This window comes from Hypanus sabinus, chromosome 3 (assembly GCF_030144855.1).
Source record: "Hypanus sabinus isolate sHypSab1 chromosome 3, sHypSab1.hap1, whole genome shotgun sequence".
NCBI lineage: Eukaryota > Metazoa > Chordata > Chondrichthyes > Myliobatiformes > Dasyatidae > Hypanus > Hypanus sabinus.
In genome coordinates, this window is record NC_082708.1 from 21,164,874 (window position 1) to 21,185,838 (window position 20,965).

At 39.8% G+C, this 20,965-nt stretch overlaps 1 protein-coding gene across 3 annotated transcripts in view; it reads right to left on the bottom strand.

Moving 5' to 3' along the window:
• Nucleotides 1-20,965, bottom strand: part of nipa2 (NIPA magnesium transporter 2) — a 50,537-nt gene that overhangs the window by 3,768 nt on the left and 25,804 nt on the right. For all 3 annotated transcript variants that reach the window (XM_059963838.1, XM_059963840.1, XM_059963841.1), the window contains 5 exons: nucleotides 19,386-19,447; nucleotides 9,904-10,141; nucleotides 8,622-8,678; nucleotides 4,033-4,123; nucleotides 299-459 (listed from right to left, as the gene is read on the bottom strand). In XM_059963838.1, the coding sequence (XP_059819821.1) occupies nucleotides 299-459; nucleotides 4,033-4,123; nucleotides 8,622-8,678; nucleotides 9,904-10,042 (448 nt within the window). In that variant the 5' untranslated portion in view covers nucleotides 10,043-10,141; nucleotides 19,386-19,447. The remainder of the gene's footprint in view (nucleotides 1-298; nucleotides 460-4,032; nucleotides 4,124-8,621; nucleotides 8,679-9,903; nucleotides 10,142-19,385; nucleotides 19,448-20,965) is intronic.

Sequence of the window (20,965 nt, forward strand, 5' to 3'; positions counted from 1 at the left end):
GGAATATTGGATAAGGCCTAAAATCTTAATCAGGTCTCCAGAGGAATTCCTGAGATCTTGGAATACTGTCCTGTACAAATTTTAAATTGCTTATTATGAAATGGAAAAAGTTAAATCCTGAAGAACCGGGGATGAAGAACAGCTTTTATCCTAAAAGTCTGGATTTTGTGTTCAAAATCCCTAGAGTGGGATTTTAAAGCCATTACCTCTGACCTACGATTAGAATGCTACTGCCAAGTAGAGACCAACGCTGAACTAAAATAACAGACACGTAAGCAGATGAAAATGCGTGCTATACCTGGATCTTTAAGTTTCGTGGCCATTGCTTGTATCGTTTCCACCTCTTCCTCTTGTGGCGCATGTATTACCATGACAGTTGAACCAACAATACTAAGAAGACAACCAAGTTTTCCATGGAGATTAAGCCTCTCATTCAGGAAGTAAGATGACAGAATTGCACTGTGGAAACAGAACAGTCAATATAAAAAGAACTGTAAATGTCACACTCAAAGTAGGTATTAAAGCATATAATTGCTGTGGCCATGGATATCATCATACCAGTCACAAATGAATTTCAACAATTGCTCAATGATCTCTCCTGGCACCAAAGGACACTAACAAACTGCCTATTCCTTGAATACTTACAAACTGGTTTAAGCTACTGCTTTGGTGATCTTCCTTCCTGACAAATGAAAGGTGCCTTGAGGGCAATATAGTTCCTAATGTAGGTATGTGTATGTGGCCTCTGTCAGTCGTGGTCAACTATGGGTACTGTGCCTCTGGTAGTCACTGGTTTGTCGAGCAGCGTCGACTGTGGCTATTGAGGCCGATCCTGTAACGGTAGGCTCCGCTGCAGTTGCTGCATGAGTAGGGCGTTGTGGAATTGTTTTTCGCTGTCTGCTGTGCTCTCCGCTCCTCAAACTGACTCAGGATCGCTCTTTCGCCTTGCTCTAGGTGTTGCTGAAGAGTACCTTGCCATTTTTTGCGGTCATCTGCTTATTCCTCCCAGCACTCTGTGTTGATTTTTAAGGCTTTCATGTCGTGCTTGCAGAGGGCTTTGAAGCAAAGCTGGGGTCTATCAACATTCATTTTGCTGTTGCTAGTTCTCCATAGAGGATATCCTTTGGCAGTCTACCATCCTTCATACGACAGACATTGTCTTAAAAGTGTGAACATTGTTAGAAGTTCAGCACAGGAGAGGTCCCTCAGAGTTTGGGACTTTGTCTCTCCAGGTGATGCCCAGGATGCGGCGAAGGCTGCACAGGTGAAAACTACTGAGTTTCCTCTCCTGTTTGGGGTAGATGGTCCAAATCTCTCTACCATACAGGAGGGTGCTGATAACGCATGTATTGTACAAGGCAGTCTTGGTCTTTGTAGCGAGTTTTGGATTCTCCCAGATTCACGAGGAGAGTTGAGCAAGGATCGATATTGCTTTGCCAATACACCTATTGATTTCAGCATCAAGGGAAAGCGTGCCACTAACGTTCAGTCCCAAGTATGTGAACTCGTGGACCAGTCCTAGATTGTAATTGTCAATGGCAGTGACTGGTGTCTCCACTACGTTCTGGGCAAGGACCTTTGTTTTCTTTAGACCGATGGTAAGCCCGAAGTCCTTACATGCCTTAGATAAGTGGTCCATGAGAGTTTGTAGTTGTTTGGTGTGCGAGGTTATAGTAGTGTTGCTTAGTAATAATTGTAGCTTTCGTCAGGGCAGGACCTTTCTCACTTTATCCTTCAAAATTGTTCTGATTGTTGACCAACTGCAGCCTAACACTTTTCCAATGACCGATGGCGTTTCACCTATTTCCACTTTATTTTCAATCGTGATCGTGATTATTTTCATTGTTATGAGTGATGAACAGACCTGATGGACAATGGGGTGAAGAGTTAACCATCCCCCCTGAGAAACACGAACTATTACTGTTGCTATGCTGACCATGAAAAAGAGACGAAAAACAAGCAAGAACATCTGAGAGGGAGAGGGGGAAATTGCTGATTAACCGTATTGTGACTCCTTTTTGAATTATTTACTGTTTCACTGCAAGGACAATAGTTTGCTCATAAACATTCCTCAGTGGACTGAAGGAGTGGCCTTATTTGATGGACAGTCATTCAGGAGTGATGGATAGCTGAGTCCCCGTTAGTAGGGATAAAAGACAGGTCTGGAGAGACACCCTCCAGACACGCCAGTGGACACTGATTGAGTGTTGGAACCCACAAGGAAGGTGGGGGCTTCGGAGACCGAACCAGGAGATCGGTCAGTAAAGCTCACAGTGTTAAAGCAGGGCCAGTGGGGACTTGTGTGTGTGTCCACTCATGCAAGAGTGATGAGTCCACCACAGAAGAACAGTCTAGCAGAAGGACAGAGAGGTCATAACTGAATGACCACACCGACACGACGGATTAAGAAAGCAAAGGAAGGTTTGCCTGACTGTAGCTGTTACATCTTGCTCGCTCGCTCTCTCTCTCTCTCTCTCTCTCTCCAACGATTACAATACAACAACCATAACTACATCAGCACTCATGAACTGAACTGAACTTTATACTTTTCTATGACAATTCATTTACCCCTAGACATTGATAGAGCTTGTTTATTATTGATTATTATTATTCCTACACTTTTAGGTTTATTACTGCTAACTTGTTTTATATGTATATTTGCATTATTGATATGGTTTTTGCTTATTTTTATTAATAAACACCTTTAGTTTGGTACCACCAGACTCCAACTGAATCTTCTTTCTCTGCTGGTTAGACACCCAGTTACGGGGTACGTAACATCGTTGACAGAAACACTGTGGATTCAGAGCTCTGCTGCCAGGTCCTAATGTCCACTGCACTGAGACAGGTTAAATAAGGTCTGAGGTTCTGCTGGGTCCTAAGGTTCACCGCATTGAGACAGGTTGAATAAGGGACTTGAGCATCCACATTTTTTGGTATCCGCGAGGGGTCCCGGAACGAATCCCTCGCAGATAAGGAGGGCCGACTGTACTCCCAAGCACCTTACAACTGTGCTCTCTCGTGTTAGCCATTTCAACCCTGGGGAAAAAGCCTCTGACTATCCACACAATCAATGCCTCTCATCATCTTATACACCTCTATCAGGTCACCTCTCATCCTTCGTCACTCCAAGGAGAAAAGGCTGAGTTCACTCAACCTATCATAAGGCATGCTCCCCAAACCAGGCAAATTCATTTTAAATCTCCTCTGCACTCTTTCTATGGTTTCCACATCCTTCCTGTCGTGAGACAACTAGAACTGAGCACAGTACTCCAACTGGGGTCTGACCAGGGTCATATATAGCAACATTACCTCTTGGCTCTTACTCATTCCCACGAATGATGAAGGCTAACGCACTGTATGCCTTCTTAACCACAGAGTCAACTTGCGCAGCAGCTTTTAATGTCCTATGGACTTGGACCCCAAGATCCCTCTGATCCTCCACACTGCCAAGGGCCTTACCATTCATACTATATTCTGTCATCATATTTGACCTACCAAAATGAACCATCTCACACTTAGCTGGGTTGAACTCCATCTGCCACTTCTCAGCCCAGTTTTGCATCCTATCTATGTCCCGCTGTAATCTCTGACAGCCCTCCACATTATCCACAACACCCCCAACCTTAAAAATCACAAAGAGAAGGGGTCCCAGAATAGATCCCTCAGGCACATCATTGGTCACCAACCCCCATGCAGAACATGACCCTTCTACAACCACTCTTTGCCTTCTGTGGACAAGCCAATTCTGGATCCACAAAGCAATGTCCCCTTGGATCCCATGCCTCCTTACTTAATCAATAAGGAACATATTTAAGGAAGATATGCTTTTGGATAGAGGGGAAACCGGAGCACCCAGAGGAAACCCATGCAGTCACTGGACAAACACAGAAACCCCTTACAGACGGCACCAGAAATGAACTCTAAACACCCTGATCTGTATTAAGATCACACCCATTATATCGAAGAGAAACTGAACACAAAACATTTATTGGCATTTTATTCTCTGATGACCAACATCAATGTTCTTACCTTACTAGGACGCTGAGGGCTCCCAATGGGGTTACTAACGTTGCCGGAGCAAAAGCATATGCAGCAAAGTTAGCAGCTTCTCCAGCTCCCACTGCAACAATGTATAAAGGGTACAGTTAAATATCAATGTCTTACTCATCATAATTTGAAGCTTGCAGGCTTTGTATACACTCTTCTTGGGCTTCCAGCCAGGTACAAATATTTATTATAATCAGAGTTTCGATGGCAAACTCTGTCATTAATCTTCATCAGGGACGATGCCTGGGCTTGTCCAATCCAGTGATATTTATACTCCCCTCCCATACAAGTTTGCCACTCTCCCACCTTGTTTACAATTGAACTCCAGTTCTTACTTGGAGTGAGACCTTTCTCTAATTACAATTCTTTCTCTCTAGTTTTACTTCAATGGCTTCCTTTACCAGGCGGTCCCAAAAGCCATTGCGTAGCATAGTAGTGCCATTGAAGACAATCCTAAGGCCATTGCAAATATAGTGTTCTGCTACCGCCGATTTCTGCGGGTAACCCAAATGGATACACATTCTTTCTCCTTGACGTGGGTTTCCACCGTGCATCTTGTCTGGCTGATATACACTGCTCCACATTCACAGGGAATCCTGTAGACCCCAGCCGACCTGAGTCCCAGGTCATCTTCGACCCGCATAAGCTGTGACCAGAGCTTCCTTACAGGTTTGTGGATGGCATTAATTCAGTATTTCTTCAGGATCCTGGTGATCCTTCCAGAATCCTGTCAACCCTTTTACAGGCCCAACAGATTCCCTTCACCTTGTAAAAAAGGCTGACGAGAAAAAATAATGACAAGGAACCTGTCACTACTGCCTGTCTTCCCCATATAACATGTAACAATTACAGCACGGGGATCTTGGCCCTTCTAGTCCATGCTGACGCTTACACTAGTCCAGTTTTTGGAAGGATCACCACAGACCTGAAGAATTACCTGATTTTGATTGTAATAGAATACATTTCACAATGGCCATAGGATTGACTCCTGTGGCATAATATTGTGCTGCGCCAATGGCTTTTGGGACTGCCTAGTAAAGGAAGTGATTGAAATAAAACTAGAAAAAAAGAACTTTAACAAAGACAAAGGTGGTAAGAAAAAACTGAAATTCAATTGTAAACAAGGTGGGAGAGCAGAAACCTGATTGGGTGAAGACTAACCAATCAGGAGGGATGGACTACAGGGGAATAAATACTACAAGACTAGGCATGCTCAAGCATCATCCCTGAAGAAGATGGTAGAGTTAGTCATTGAAATGTCAGATATAATCAATACTTTTACCCAGCTGGAAGCCCAAGAAGTGTTTATTCATCATATATGCCGAGAAAGCATTAGGTCCTTTTGCAAGCTTTATCCATTAAAAAAAATTATTTAAAAAAAACTGGATATCAGTGATAAAGCTCAAGATAGATGTATGACATCCCAACAGCAGCGGGATGTGGATTACAAATTACAGCAGGAGATAGAAAAGGCATGTCAGAAGGGTAATGTCATGATAATCGTTGGGTATTTTAACATGAAAGTGGATTGGGAAAAACAGGCCAGTACTGGACCTCAAGAGAGAGAATTTGTAGAATGTCTAAGGGATGGCTTTTTATAACAGCTTCTTGTTGAGCTCATTAGGGGATCAGCTGTGCTGGATTGGGTGCTGTGCAATGATCCAGATGTGATAAGAGTGCTTAAGGTGAAGGAACCCTGAGGGAACAGTGATCACACAATGATCGAGTTCACCTTGAAATTCAAGAAACTAAATTCCAATGTGTCAATATTTCAATGGAATAAAGGAAATTATGAGAGGGGAACTAGCCAAGGTTGACTGGAAAGAGACACTAGCAGGAAGGACAGCAGAGCAGCAATGTCCGGAGTTTCAGTGAAAAATGAGGGAAATGCAAGTTAGATTCCAAATAAGAAGAAATTTTCACATGGAAAAAGGACACTACTATGGCTGACAAATGAAGTCAAAGCCAAAGTAAAAGCAAAAGAGAGGGCATACAAGGAAGCCAAAACTAGAGGATTGGGAAGCTTTTAAAAACTTGCAGAAGGAAACTAAGATGGTCATTAGGAAGGAAAAGATCAATTAATGAAAGGAAGCTGGCGACTAATATAAAGAGTAAAAGAGAGTTAAGGGTAGATATTGGACCAATAGAAAATGACACTGGAGATATTGTAATGAGAGATGCAGAGATGGCAGAGGAACTGAATGCGTATTTTCCATCAGTTTTCACAGTGGAAGACATTTGCAGTATACCGGACCTTCAAGACTGTCAGGGAAGTGAAGTTTGTGCAGTGAAAATTACGACTGAGAAGATGCTCAGGAAGCTTAATGGTCTGAGGGTGGATAAATCTCCTGGACCTGATGGAATGCACGCTTGGATTCTGAAAGAAGTAGCTGCAGAGATTGCGGAGGCATTACGATGATCCTTCAAGAATTGATAGGTTCTGGTATTGTACCGAATGAATGGAAAACTGCAAATATTACTCTGCTATTTAAGAAGGGTGGGACGCAGCAGAAAGGAGACATAGACCTGTTAGCCTGATATCAGTGTTTGGGAAGTTGTTGGAATCGATTGTTAGGGATAAGATTACAGACTTACCTGGAGGCACATAACAAGATAGGCCAAAGCCAGCATGGTTTCCTGAAAGGAAAATCCTGCCTGACTAGCCTACTGCAATTTTTTGAGGAAATTACAAGCAGGGTAGACAAAGGAGATGCACTAGACGTGGTGTACTTGGATTTTCAGAAGGTCTTTGACAAGGTGCCACACATGAGGCTGCAATAGCAAGATAAGAGCCCATGGAATTACAGGGGAGTTGCGAACATGGTCAGAGCATTGGTTGATCAGCAGAAAACAGAATGGGAATAAAGGGATCCTATTCTGGCTGGCTCCCGGTTACCAGTAGAGTTCCACAGGGGTCAGTGGTGGAACTGCTGCTTTTTATGATGTATGTCAATGACTTGGACTATGGGATTCATGGATTTGTGGCTAAATTTGCTGATGATACAAAGATAGGTGGAGGGGCGGGTACTGTTGAAGAAACAGAGAGCCTGCAGATAGACTTAAGGAAGTTTAGGGGAATGGGCAAAGAAGTGGCAAATGAAATACAATGTCGGAAAGTGCATGGTCATGCACTTTGGTGGAAGATACAGGTGGATATACTGACATTGGAGAGGGTTCAGAGAAGATCTATGAGAATGAGTCCAGGAATAAAAAGGTTACCATATGAGGAACATCTGGCAGCTGTATTTCCTAGGGTTCAGGAGAATGAGGGAGGAATCTCACAGAAACAGTCCAAATGTTAAAAGGCCTGAACAGATTAGATATGGCAAAGTTATTTAGCATGGTAGGGGAGTCTAAGACAAGAGGGCATGACTTCAGGATTGAAGGACGTCCATTTAGAACAGAAATGCGGAGAAAGTACTTTAGTCAGAAAGTGGTAAATCTATGGAATTTGTTGCCATGAGCGGCTGTGGAGGTCAAGTCAGAGATAGAGAGGTTTTTGATTAGCCAGGGCATCAAGGGGTATGGGGAGAAGGCAGGGGAGTGGAAATGACTGGAAGAATTGGATCAGCCCATGATAGAATGGCAGAACAGATTCAATGGGCCGAAAGGCCTGCCCCGCTCTTATATCTTATGGTCTTATGACATCCTCTCTGGGGTTTGAAACTTGCAGAGGATTTTTCAAAGAATATGCGAAATCGCTAGGTTTTTACAACACAGAAATTACTTGAAATGTAATAAAATGCCCTAAGGTGCTTCATAGTAGTGTTATCAAACAAAAGCTAATGCTAAGCTACATGAAACGGTGTTAGGGCAGACACACAATTGGGCAAACAGAATTACAATAAAGGGAAAAGAGAAATGGAAAAGCAAAGTTTTGCCACTGATTTCCAGAACTTAAGATCTTGGCTACCATCAGAAAGCAGAACGAGAATAGCACAGACATGTTGAAGTATTACAGGATTAGATAAAATATGAAATAAATGAATAAAAATATTAAAAATATTCAATCACTGCATTAAATTTACATTGGCAAACGATAGAACATTAGAAAAAATTGGCCAATATCAGGGGACCTTGCTTAACATTGTAAATTGCAAAAGGCCAAGATCAAACAGTGGTCAAATTTGGACACATATCTCGCCTCAAACTGCCACAGAAACTGCTCCATTCCTAATCGTGCAGCAGGTTAAATTATTATAGAATTACATGTAAAGCTCCTTTAATAATGCAATTATAAATTGGCAAGCTAGCTAAGTAAATAACTGAGGACTAAAAACCAGAACTATTCCAAGTTCGATGTCCAGATTTTCTAAGTAAGTTGATCACAGAGCCAAGGCAATGCTGTTATAACGTGCTTTAGTGTTCCTGAATTAAGTCAACCTGGATGCCCATTGGGGTAAAGTTGCCAAATGAAACATTATTGGAAGAGAAAATTGGGCATTTGAGTAAGGCACTCGATGCTAATGGATTATTTCAAGAAATCGATGCCTTCAGGGGGAATGAAATGACAAAAAGGGAAATGAAGGTAATTCATAATTTGGAACACACATTATTCCTCTTGCACTCACTTGACAATAGTCCAGCCCACCATAGCCATTCTTTAAGATATGCATGTCCTCCCTGACCTAAATTAACAAATATCAAGGAAAATAATCAATTATTTCAGTGATGAGAAACTTGCAACAAAGACATATTATCTGAACTAACAACAAATGATTCAATACATGTTGATCTTTCTGACTGATCAGGCTATAGACTACTTAAGTGAGCCACCACAAAAGGCATTCCAGCAAGTAATTGAACCCATCATCTATGTACAAACTAGTGAATTAACAGGAGCATGCTTAGATATACACAAAGACACATTTAAATTCTGGTAGAACAAAACAAGAAAGCTGTGATAGGTACACAGGATCCCTGGATTGACAGAATGCAGAGTACAAAACTAAGAAACCTGACCAATACACTATAAGGTGTAGATTATGTGCCAGGTGGTATTTTAACCTGTTCAGGAGACCAAATTTAAGAAGGATTCTAAGGCTCAAAGAAGGTACAGAGATTGACTAAAACAGCACTACGTGTGCAGGGCATTACTTATGTTGAGATATTAGTCAACCAGCTATTGTCAGAGCTAAAATATAGCTCGGGAAAAATTTACTAAAAGTTTCCATTATCACAAAGGACTTTGATGGAACAAGTATGATGATGATTCTGGCAAGAGTTGGGTCAGAAACCAGAGGACATAGGTTATGAGAGAGCTAGCAAAAGAAAAAGCAAAGAATGGGATGTATGACAGAGCACAGTGGTGTAAGTTTATGCAGTTGGTTGTTTTTATATGGATTCAATTGTAACTTTCAAAAGAAAACTGTAAATAGTTGAAAGGGAAGAATTTGCAGCATACATGGAAAGGAAGGGAATGGGATTAATTATATATGTAAAGACTGGCCAAGCAAAATGGCCTTTTTCTGTGTTGCATAATTTTATGAAATGAATACATATTAATTTCCCAGAAAGATACAAAGGCAGAGTACAGCATATTTTGATGCAAAGACAACAACAGGCACATTATGAAGCTTATTTGGCCTGAATGATTTTTATCAAATATCAATATTTATAATTACAAGCAATAGTAATATAAAAACAGGTTATATTACTATCAAAAACAAGTTATATTACTGTAGAATCCACTGCCACATGGAAATAGAAGTGGATTTTAAATAATTCTCCTCACGTATTGTTGATCTCTAGTTGTTGAGGCAATGAAGCAGGGGTAAGAACAGTGATCCAAACTACTTCACTTGATTCACATTACAACGTTACTGCTGGGCTATTTACCAAACGGTATCTTACCTGCTCTCATTGACCCTTTTTTGGCCAGTCTGAGGAGGCCTTTCTTTTTTAGGATAAAACTCCCTCCAATAAATATGCTGGAGCTAATGGCTAATACCAAGCCTAGGTAAAAGTCATATTTTCCTTTCTCCTGCCCCATTCTTCTTGGTGTTGGCAAGCAGAGAGTTTAACGCATTAAATACCAAACAGAAGAACTGCCACTGTGATGAACACAACCTGGTACAGGCGACAACTTGCACTACAATTGAAGAGAGCATCAATTAAAATATTTCAATATGAAAATTTCTCAGGAATATCTAGCACACATTTCCCCCACAGTATGTTTGTTTTACATCATGTACCCTTTGTCATAAACTTGCATTTTGCCTGGAGTTATGCAATCAAATAACTGCTTTAATGTACCAATCACAAGAGAAAATCTGCAGATGCTGGAAATCCAAGCGACACACACAAAATAGTGGAGGAACTCAGCAGGCCAGGCAGCATCTAGGGAAAAGAGTACAGCTGATGTTTTGGGTCGAGCCCCTTCGGCAGGACTGAGCCTGAAACATCAACTATATTCATTTCCATAGATGCTATTTGGCCCGCTGAGTTTCTCCAGCATTTTGTGGGTGTTGCTATAATGTACCATCAGGTTTCAGACATTCTGACAAGCTGTTAAGTAAATAATTTACAAGACTCAGAACTATTATTTTACAGAATTAGAAAGATGTATCTTCAAAGTTTACTTGTGCAATTGCTAACACATGATAGACAGTAGCAGATTCTCCCCAAGAAATGAAAGACTCTGATACAAAAAAAAAGACAATTCATAATGAAGCAGTACTATAGACATTTTAGAAAAGTGTACAAAAAAATGTAGAATAAATATTTTGGGGATGTTTCACTGCAGCAGGCCATGGAAGGCTTGAGAAGGTAGAGGGTAAAATAAATGCAGCAACATACAGGGAAATCCTGATGCAGTCTACAAGAGAACTGCGGCTTAGGAGAGGGAGAAGATTTGTTTTCCAGCAAGACAATGACCCCCACGTATAAACCCAAAGCTACACAGGAATGGCTTAAAAACAACAAAGTTAATGTCCAGGAGTGACCAAGTCAGAGTCCAGACCTCAATCCAATTGAGAATTTATGACTGGACTTGAAAAGGGCTGTTTACTTACAATTCCCATGCAATCCGACAGAGCATGGGCAGTTTTGTAAAGAATGGGGGGAAAACTGTAATGTCCAGATGTGCAAAGCTGATAGAAGGCGATCCATACACTCAAGGCTGTAATCGCTGCCAAAAGGTGCATGCACCAGATGCTGACTCGAAAGGGGTGAATAGTTATGCAATCAATTATTTTGTGTTTTATATCTGTGGCTAATTTAGATCACTTTGTAGAGATCTGTTTTCACTTTGACTCGAAATAGTCTTTTTCTGTTGATCGTGTCAAAAAAAACAAATTAAATCCACTGTGTTTCAATGTTGTAAAACAATAAAACATAAAAACTTCTGGGGGGGGGGGGGAAACAGGTGAATACTTTTTATAGGCTCTGTATATAAAGGCATTCAAAAGGTAGCCAGGATATGGGATACATATTACAATGGGAGATACAAAAAGGCATGTCAAAAGAGCACTGTTACAATGGTCATGGAGGATTTCAATATGCAGGTAGATTGGGAAAATCTGGTTGGTGCTGGATCTCGAGACAGAATTTGTACAATGCCTACAAGATGGCTTTTTAGAGCAGCTTGTGGCTGAGTCCATCAGGGAGTTAGTCTTTCTAGATTGGGTGTTGCATAATGAACCAGATTTGATTCCGGAGTTTACAGTAAAGGAACCCTTAGAAGGCAGTGATCATAATTTAAAAGAATTCATCCTGCAATTACAGAGGGAGAAACTAAAGTCAGATGTATCATTATTAGAGTGGAGTAAAGAGAATTACAGAGGCATGAGAGAGGAGTTGGCCAAAGTTGATCGGAAGGGGACACTAGCATGGATGATGGTAGAGCAGCAATGGCTAGAGGCAAATTGGTCGGACCAGGAAAGATACATTCCAAAGATGAAGTATTCTTAAGGCAGGATGTCACCACTGTGGCTGACAAGGGAAGTCAAAGCCTACCTAAAAGCAAAAGAGGGAGCATGTAATAGACCAAAAATTAGTGGGAAAGTAAAATTTGGAAAATTTTTAAAAACTAATAAAAGACAACTAAAAAAGCCTTAAGGGGGGAAAAGATGAAATATGAAGGTAAGGTAGCCAACAATATTATTTAAAATACCATAAGTTTTTTTCAAATATATAAAAAGTAAAAGAGGAGCAGGAGTAGATATTGGACTGCTGGAAAATGATGCTGGAGAGGTGCTAATGGAGGACAAGGAAATGCAAGATGAGGTGAGGATAAGTATTCTGCATTAGTCTTAACTATGGAAGGCATGAGCAGTTTGTGGAAGTTTGAGAGCGTCAGCGGGCAGAAGTGAATGCAGTTGCTCTTACAAGGGAGAAGATGATTGGGAAACTGAAATTTCTGAAGGTAGATAAGTCACCTGGACCAGATGGACTACACCCAGAGTTCTGAAGGAGGTAACTGAAGAAAATTGTGAAGGCATTAGTAATGATCTTTCAAGAATCACTAGATCCTGAAATGATTCCTGAGGACTACAACACTGCAAATATCACTCCACTCTTCAAGAAGAGGGTGGAGGCAGAAGAGCAAAAGAAAGGAAATAGTAGGCCAGTTAGCCTGAGCTCAGTGGTTGGGAAGATGTTGAAGTCGATTGTTAAGGATGTGGTTTTGGGGTACTTTTAGAGGCACATGATAAAGAAGGCCAAGGTCAGCACAGTTTTCTTAAGGGAAAATCCTGCCTGACAAATCTGTTAAGAGCTCCTTGAGGAAATAAAAAGCAGGATAAATAAAGGAGAATTAGCGGATGTTGTGTACTTCAATTTTCAGAAGGCCTCTGACAGCGTGCCATACATGAGGCTGCTTAACAAGAGTCCATGTAGCTATTTGAAAATTCAATAAAAAATTTATTAAAAAAAACAAGAGTCCATGTTACTTGAAGAAATATACTAGCATGGATAAATGTCTCCCTACCATTCATTGGGGACAGTTATCAGGAGCAATGCATTGCAGGGCTCTTAGTATTACTAAGGATCCCATTCATCCATCCAGCATCCCCTTTAACTTTCTACCATCAGTCAGGACATTGTGATGCATAAAAGCAAGTACGGTCAGGATGAGAAACAGATTCTTCCCCCAGGCCATTAGGCTTCTGAAGTTGAGGTCACATTGTATTCAAAGTGTCAGTAGTTAATTTATTCCGTCCTTCCAATATTTAAAATTAATGCACTTTAGTTTGTTATTTATGTGATTCATCTGTAAATTTTATCCGTACCTTCATAAATCATCATGTGTCGTGTGTTATGTGTTCAAAGAAACATCTCATTTCGAGAAACATTATATGGTTATATAGGTTATATGCATGTATATGGTTAAGCGACTTGACTTGGAAAAAACATTGGCTGATTGGCAAGAGACAAAGAGTAGGAATAAAGGGTATCTTTTCTGATTGCAGCCAGTAACTGGTGAAGTTCCACAGGGGTCAGTGTTGGGACCGCTTCTTTTTATGTTGTGTGTCAATGATTTGGATGATGGAATTGATGGCTTTGTGGCCAGGTTTGCAGATGATACTAAGATTGTTGGAGTGGCAGGTATTGTTGAGGAAGCAGGGAGGCTGAAGGAGGACTTGGACAGATTAGGAAAATGGGCAAAGAAGTGTCAAATAGAATACAGTGCCAGGAAGTGCATGGTTATGCACTTCGGTAGAAAAAAATTAAAGGGTTGACTATTTTCTAAAGTGAGAGAAAATTCAAAAATCCGAGTTGCAAAAGGACTTAGAGTCCTTGTGCGCAGGATTCCCTAGAAGTTAATTTGCAGCTTGAGTCAGTGAAGAAGGCAAATGCGATGTTAACATTCAATTCGAGAGGACTAGAATATAAAAGCAAGGACGTAATGCTGAAGTTTGATAAGACAATGGTGAGGCCTCAGTTGGGAGTATTGTAAGCAGAAATGGGTTCAGGGGAAGCTCATCAGAAAGATTCCAGGAATGAAAGGTTTATCGTAGGATGAGTAATTGATGGCTCTGGGCCTTTTACCACCTGGAATTTTGAAGAATTGGGGGGGGGGGGGGGGGGGGAAGAGAATCTCATTGAAACCAATTGAATGCTGAAAGGCCTTGTTACAGTGGATGTTTCCTATAGGGTGGTGGTTGGGGGTGGGGTGGGGAGGAATTCCAGGACCAGAAAGCACAATCACAGAATAGAAGGGCATCCATTTAGAAAGGAGATGAGGAAAAATTTCTTTAGCCAGCGGATGGTGAATCTGTGGATTTTGTTGCCACAGGTAGCTGTGGAGGCCAGGTCATTGGGTGTATTCAAGGTGAAAGTTGCTATGTTCTTGAATAGTCAAGGCATGAAAGGTTAATGGGAGAAGGCTAGAAAATGGGATTGAAAGGAAAATGGATTAGCCATGATGAAATGGTGGAGCAGACTCGATGGACTGAATGGCTTAGTTCTGCTCCTGTGTCTTATGGTCTTAAAAGATATCTCCCTTATTCTGTATGTTTCATGCATTCAAGTATAACACTTTCAGCCCTGTTTTCATCACCCTTTTTGATTTGATGTCTACTCCGTGGTAACTTTTAAAAAATATATTGCTGGTTGAACTACCCTTTCCTTCCTCTCCTGTAATACACATCCTTCTTTATTTTGCAGGTTTCTTTTGTAGTTGGAATTAAGCGATGCAGGTGGAAAATGCTTTGTACAAATTTCAGGGTGTGGACAAAGCTTAACCAGCAATTGTGGGAATAAAGTTCACACACATTTAAAATCCCAGTTGTCTACAATGTACAGTAAATAACCAGCACAAACTTAATGGGTGGATGAATGATCAACAGATAGAGAATCACAAAATATGACTAAACATTAATCCTGCTCGACTCACCAACAATAATTGCAAAAATACAGAAAGGGAACAAATTATGTCAATAAATTTAATAGGAAAAAAAGCACCTTTTTTGTATTGCTATAAATCCCTAACCATATAGCAAAGACTCGTTTATTAGCTTCTCTATCAAAAGGAATTGTTCATAGCTTCTAACCCATAATTTGCATCAAAATAACTACTTCTGCCATTCAGTGTTACTTGCCAAACACAAACCCCTTCCCCATTCCACTTAAGTCAATTTGACATCTTTTCCATAATCCAAAAAATTACTGTAAGTTCCAGTCTCTTTAGTCACGTTATTATGTATTTCAGGAATCGCAACAATCTTAACCCCAATCCCCAAGGAAGTTCACATCAGGAGACTTTGTAATGAACCCTAGCTTCATAACAACCTTCATCATGTGAATTACTTTACCATCTCAAGAACTGCTTCAGCTCCCTGGAGTTTCTGTGTTTTGAATTAGTTAATTATGTGACAACTTACTAGACTTCGTTGAGAATTCAAACATAAAAATTTCTTTTTCAATTTTTTTATTGAGTTTCATATATAAAAAAATATAACATAACATAATATTGAATAGGTTATAAATACACTAGGCTTGAAGTTAAATTAGTAATAAGATATCAATATCTTATTGAGATATCAGCAAGGAACATCATAAAATAATCGATCAAACCTGTATTAATTGTATATGAAAAAGGATAATCACAAAAAGAGAGAAAAAAAATACAAGAAAAAATATATATTGAAATAAAACAATAAACCTAAACTAACATGGGCAATAATAATATTTTATATGTACATGATAGTGTCAAGAACTCCGGAACTCCATACCAGAACAAGGATAAAAAGAAAAGATCCGGAAGAGGTCAAATTAACTCATATGAAAATGTCGAATAAACGGTCCCCAAGTTTCTTCAAATTTAATTGATGGGTCAAAAATAGTACTTCTAATTTTTTCTAAGCTCAAACAAGAAATAGTTTGAGAGAACCACTGAAATGTGGTAGGAGAGTTTACTTCTTTCCAATTTTGTAATATAGACCTTCTAGCCACTAGAGTTGCAAAGGCGATCATTCGTCTAATTGGAGGGGAGAATCGACTACCATCCTCAATTGGTATACCAAAAATTGCAGTGATAAAATGGGGTTGTAAATCAATATTCCAAACTGAGGAAATGATAGCAAATATATCCTTCCAATAATTATATAAGGTGGGACATGACCAAAACATGTGGGTCAATGAAGCAACTTCTGAGTGACATCTGTCACATTGAGGGTTAATATGGGAGTAGAATCGAGCAAGCTTATCTTTAGACATGTGGGCTCTATGTACCACCTTAAATTGTATTAAAGCATGTTTAGCACATATAGAAGAAGAGTTAACCATTTGTAAAATTTTTTCCCATTTTTCTGTTGATATAGCATAATGAAGCTCTTTTTCCCACTCTTGTTTAATTCTGCCTGACATTTCTGGTTGTATCTTCATGATCATATTATAAATAAGAGCCACTAAACCCTTCTGACAAGGATTCAAGGTAAAAATTATATCTAAAAAATCCGTCGGAGTTGAATTGGGAAAGGATGGTAAAACTTTATTTAAAAAGTTTCTGATTTGTAAATATCTAAAAACATAAGTTTTAGGTAACTTAAATTTGTTAGAAAGTTGGTCAAAAGACATCAGACTACCTTCAAAAAAAAAAGATCACGAAAGCATGTTATACCTTTCCTTTCAAACATAAAAAATTTGCCCGTATTTTCACCTAGAAAGAAAACCCTCAACAAGTTTCACTCTGATTGGATTTATAGATTCCCACACTGAGAATTTATTAATTTCAGGTATTTTTCAGTATTTACAACTTAATCACTAGGTTGCCAAAGTGAATCAACCCATGAACATCTCCTCTCTACTTGGCTTTTGTTTTGCACAGATTACCTAATATATTTTTTCTTACTGTAATTTATAGTACTTTTAACATATTGTACTGTAATGCTGCTGCAAAACAAATTTCATGACATTCGTCAATGATATTAAACCGGATTCTGGTTCTTCCTGCATGTACTAAAATTTCACGCAGTATGGAAATTCACCATGTGTAGGCAGTACAAACAGCAAAGATGATTATTGGCAAATTTATAGGAGCTGCAGGTGTAATGCTTCCATTACAGAGAAAGCACTGACAGCTGTACATTTCCACAACGTTTCCACGTGACCTACTATTTCCACTTACAGAAACATAGATCGAAGAAATAACATGTATTTGTTACATAGAATAGTAGCCCTGCCTATTAAATGATTGCTTACTCTAGTCAATTAAACCCATTTGTAATATATCTATTGATGTTATAAAGAAAAATTTAATGGTATTTCACTAGACTTAAAATGGGCAACTGAATTTTATACCCATCAAGAGGAGGATGAAGACTTTCCTAAACATACCTCTGTGAGCTACTTATGAATTCCACATAAAATGCCGAAGGAACTCAGCAAGTGAAGCAGCATCTATGGAGAGCAGTAAACAGCTGGCATTTCAGGCAGACAGTTCAATCTTGATTAAGAGTCTCAGCCCCAAATGTCAACTGTTTATTCCTCTGCATAGATGCTGCTTGACCTGCTGAGTTCCTCCAGCATTTTGGGTGTGTGTTACTCTGGACTTCCAGCAACTGCAGAATCTCATGTTTCATAACTCCTCACTGGGGACCTATCGTATTTTCAGTATATGTCATACACAATTCATCAGTACTGTTTTTACTGGATAAATTTGTAAACATACATACTGGACCACTTTTTGAATTCATGACAAATACTAGTTTTATTTTTATTAAGAACAGGATTCATATATAAAACATTGGCAAGGTTACTATCAATCCTCCAGTAAAGTAGGGGTATAGTATCTTAGTGCATAACACTATTAAAATTAATGGCTTTAAGAGCAAGATGAAAATGAGTACTGGCATGCACTGGTAGGAAAATTCAGATTCTGCCCAAAACATTTTCGGTAAACTTTATAATGGCCTCATAGAAGGCCTTGGAAGGCTTTAACTAGAATACTTGGCATGTTGTTGCTTCCTTCTTTTGATGATGAGAAAATTAGAAAAAAATCTGGCTTAAAAACTCATTGGAGAAAACAACTTAAAAGAATTGTTTGTTCCTCTGCAAGACCTTAGAGCTAAAGGAGATTTAAAATAAAGGAATCAGACTGTGCCCTATAGACAGACATACTGTATAAAAATGAGAAAATCTGCAAGTGCTGAAAATGTAAAGCAACACTCACAAAATACTGGAGGAACTCAGCAGGCCAGGCGGCATTTATGAAAAATAAACAATTGACGTTTTAAGCTGAGACCCTTCATCAGACCTACTGTATAGATTGTTGAGAACTTGTAGTAATGCAAGCCAGTATAGGTCTGTGAACACTGGAAGAATACCGACATTTGAGATTTTCTTTTCACTCGATATGAAATCAAGATACTTGTCATTGCCCCCAAACTTAGCTATATTCCACAGCTCTATTAAGCAACTGTGATCTTCCTCCTGGCACACATCCTTGCAAGTGGCACAAATGCTACACCTGCCTCTACACCTCCTCCCTCACTATCATTCAGGGCCCTAAACAGTCCTTCCAAGTGAGGCGACACATCACCTGTGAATCTGTTGAGGTCATTTACTGTGTTTGGTGCTCCCAGTGTAGCCTCCTGTATATCAGTGAGAACCAACATAGATTGGGAGACCACTTCACCGAGCATCTACACTGTCTGCCAGAAAAAGTGGGGTGTCCACCCATTTTAATTCCACTTCCCATTCCGATAAACGCATTCAGCCTCCTCTGCTGTCATGATGAAGCCACGCTTAGGTTGGGGGAACAACACATCATATTCCTTTTGGGTAGCTCCCAACCTGATGGTATGAACATCAGTTTCTCAAACTTCCAGTAATGCCCCCTGCCCTTTCCCCACTTCACCATTTCCCATCCCCTTTTCCCTCTCTCACCTTATCTCCTTGCCCGCCCATTGGCTCCCTCTGGGGTTCCTCCCCTTTTTCATTCTTGCATGACCTTCTGTCTCTTTCACCAATTAGTTTTATAGATTTTTACTTCATCCTTCCCCCTCCAGGTTTGACCTATTACTTGGTGTTTCTCTCTCCCTCCCCTCACTTTTTAAATCTACTCCTCAGCAATTTTTCTCCAGTCCTGCTGAAGGATTTCAACTTGAAATGTCAACTGTACCTTCCCCCCCCCCCATAGATTTTACCTGGCCTGCTGAGTTCCTCCAGCACACTTTGTGTGTGTTGACCACAAAATTTTACTGTCTCAGAATAGATAGATGAAGATACTTAAAGTGCTATGCAATTAGATATGAAACTGCTAGATCAAAGCAGTATTTATCAAAGATTTTACATGTCTTTCCCCAAGCACAACTTACACAAGATATTAAAACAAAGCCATACAAAATTCAAACAATACTCAAGGCCTTTACGTTCTTTACTGAAAATATTACCATGCAGTTCTTCTTTTCAATAAATCCACTGGCATTCCATTTATCTCTGTAACGTGGTGAGCCTGTTAGGGAAATATATGAATTAGAGAAACAATCAGGAAAGCCATAACTGTGAATAAACTGCCACATGCACAATTCACAATTTTGCTCCTTAATCTCATAATTTATAATCCAAGTACATACCAGAGTGAAATTCTCATCTGAGCTTCTAAGTCATATGGTCTGTTCATTTCAAGCATTTTGATTAATCATATGCCCACATAACTGATTCTGCATTTAGTTATAAAACAATTATTCAATATCATCTTCTGTGATATTGCCAAATATTAGAGGAAATCATAGCTACTGTATGTGTTATCAGTTAATGAGTTGAAAATTACCAGAGCATCACTGGAGCAAATTAGAAAATATCTTTGGAGAGTTACACTGTTCCCAGTAGTTTTATCAATTCAAGGTGCCTTTTTCAAATATCTGTTCCATACATTCAGTTTGAAACTCTAGTCGAGCAATCTGTGATCTGGCAACTCCTGTGGTCCAGCATGCTTTGTATCAGGAGTATAGATCTAATAATAATTAACTAACCTAGAAATTAGCCAAGATCATACTAACCTCTAGCTAATTAACTTCCTATTACAACTTTTGTGGTTTTAGCCAACAGCCATCTCAGCAGATTGCATCTTTGAATTTTAGAAACTTTGGGTTATGCACAGTTCTCAGAAACCATACATGGACTGGCAAGTGACGGGGATTGGCACATGTCAGTTTCTAAGATTGCAGAATGAGTACGTTTCAAATTGTACCAACAAGGTTAACACATTTGTCTTAACAGAACATAGAATTACCTTAAGGGTAAAGTGCCCATAATTTATTACAAGTATACAATATTTAGCGTACGCTACATTAAAACGACTGTTTGCAATGCAAGCTCATCTCCTTTACACTTATATCAAAGGCTGAAGTCTGAATAGCCCTTTGTATTTTTATGAGCAATTTTCATTTTGGTCCTGACCTAAATTCCCCATTGTTTTTCTTTGTGCCTCAGCTGATGATCATGTGTCTTTTATGTGGTAATGCTCAGCTCTGCCTGGTCTGGTGGAATTCACCAAGAAATACACAGCTACCGAATGTCCATTGCCCTTGTTACTGAAGGACATCCAATGTGCACGATATCTGGCAACAACCCTGTGGTAAAACGCAAGAGATTCTACAGTTGCTAGAAATCTTGAGCAACATACAAAATGCTGGAGGAACTCAGCAAGTCAAGTAGCATCAATGGAGGGGAATAAGCAGTTGATGTTTTGGGCTGAGACCCTCTATCAAGACTGGAACAGAAATGAGGCAGAGGCCAGAATAAGAATGTGGAGGGAGAGGAAGGACTACAAGCTGCCTTGTGATAGATGAGACCAGGTGAGGGAAGGGAATGAAGTAAGAAGCTAGAAAGGAATAGGAGGAAGATGTAAAGGGCTGAAGAAGGAGGTTTCTGATAGGAGTGGACCATGGGAAAAATGGAAAGAGGAGGGACACCAGAGGGAGGCAATGCACAGATGAGAAGAGAAGGGGTAACCAGAATGAGGAATGGA